Below are 1,639 nucleotides of genomic sequence, written 5' to 3' on the forward strand. Positions count from 1 at the left end.
CAGAAGCTGATCAAATATCGGGTTAAATATCGGTGGGGTGGCCGATGTCCGATATTCAGTTTTAAGGCCGATACAGGCCGATACTGATAGGGGGCTGATTATATCGTGCATCCCTAATATATAGACGAGGCCTTGTATTGCTTGGAAACATGCAAATGGCAACCGATTAGCCTGTAATATCTGAAACCCGTCTATGATTGTTAAGGGTCGGTCGTTAAGGAGGTATTGTTCACCGGCTAGAGCGGGTAGGTATTTTGTTCCTCTGTGATGGAGTGGGGGGTGTGGTGATATCTGGAATGGATCATCTCTAAAACTGAATTGTAAGTTTTTGGAAGCCTAATGCCAAAAATATGATTTCTTTATTGTGTTTCTATAAATTCATCAATACAAGAAAACTGATGTGATGTCACTTTAAGGATGGTCCTACCTGCTCATCCGCCATGATGTGAAAGAATCTCCCAAATACACTTTGGAAATTATATGGAGAGATAAGTGGAGCTAAAACTAGTGACTTAAACTGAAGCTAACTGGATACAAAAGCCCCATTAACCCTAACGTCTGAAAACCAGCTGTGCCGAGCTTGGATCAGTTAACTCAGTTCCTTACAATTAGCACTGTTCCTCGCCTCCTAGTGACGATCTATGGTATTACTGCTCTCTAGAGGTAAACAAGCAAACCGACATGGTGGACTCCATAACCTTTATTAAGTTTGGTTATAATTGTAATATTTCGTTCTTTGAGGAGAGGCGAAGAGACTTTTTTTTCAATTTCTTTATTTAAAAATTTAATATATAAATTGCATAAAAACCTAATTTTATTTCAGTGTTAAATTCTATTTAAAGTAACAGATTATAATTTAAAATGTCTTCGGACCTTTACTGGTTGATGATTTTCTTTATGCGGACCCTGCTGATTTTTAATTGGTTACCCCTCAAGTAGATCAACCAATGGGAGATAAAAAGAAAGACAAAAACAGCAATATAGAGTGCTTTTAAAAACACTTACCCGATAGGTGGAGAGATCAATACGCAAGGAGTTGTGCAGCTGATCTAGAAGCTTAACAAAGCGCTCTTTCTGTATTGTGAGGGAAAAAGAAAAGTCATTAGACTGATTATCTTATTTATAAAAAATATACTGTACCGGACAGCAGCATGGCCTGTTTAAAGGGGTGGGGAGGGGGTTTAAAGAACAAGATTACAGTTACAGCTGTACAAACCCCAAAATTGGACGCAGCGAAACGGTCGGAGGCAGAGACGTTGGTGGATGCAGTGGTGTGGGCGTAGAACGCGTTGATATTAGCTAGCAGGCTGCTCATTACCGCAGGAACCCCAGGACACATGTACTTCGTAGACAAGCAGGCAAAATGTCTGGAAGAAAAACCAGAATCACAGAAAAAGATTCCAGTTTGTGTTTAAGAGAGTAACAGTACATACAGCATGTTCTTTCTCCCAAAGCTCTGTATTCCACCTTTCATCTACTGAAGAGTTTATGGTAAAGATGCTGCAGCTAAAAGTGCTCCCAATAATTCATGTTTCCAAGTAGCAAAAATCTAGCCTCGTGAGACCATCCTGATCTCGCAAGCTTTCAAGATTTCGCTCGCTAGTCAGTCTGGAGACTCTCCGTTGAAGAAAATTTGGAG

At 40.1% G+C, this 1,639-nt stretch overlaps 1 protein-coding gene across 1 annotated transcript in view; it reads right to left on the reverse strand.

The window, feature by feature from the left end:
* Positions 1-1,639, reverse strand: part of unc13b (unc-13 homolog B (C. elegans)) — a 148,154-nt gene that overhangs the window by 40,821 nt on the left and 105,694 nt on the right. The window contains exons 21-22 of the mRNA XM_015390447.1: positions 1,217-1,367; positions 1,006-1,074 (exon numbers count right to left, since the gene is read on the reverse strand). Of these exons, the coding sequence (XP_015245933.1) occupies positions 1,006-1,074; positions 1,217-1,367 (220 nt within the window). The remainder of the gene's footprint in view (positions 1-1,005; positions 1,075-1,216; positions 1,368-1,639) is intronic.

This window comes from Cyprinodon variegatus, unplaced genomic scaffold (assembly GCF_000732505.1).
Source record: "Cyprinodon variegatus isolate N-32 unplaced genomic scaffold, C_variegatus-1.0 Scaffold500, whole genome shotgun sequence".
NCBI classification, from domain to species: Eukaryota; Metazoa; Chordata; class Actinopteri; order Cyprinodontiformes; family Cyprinodontidae; genus Cyprinodon; species Cyprinodon variegatus.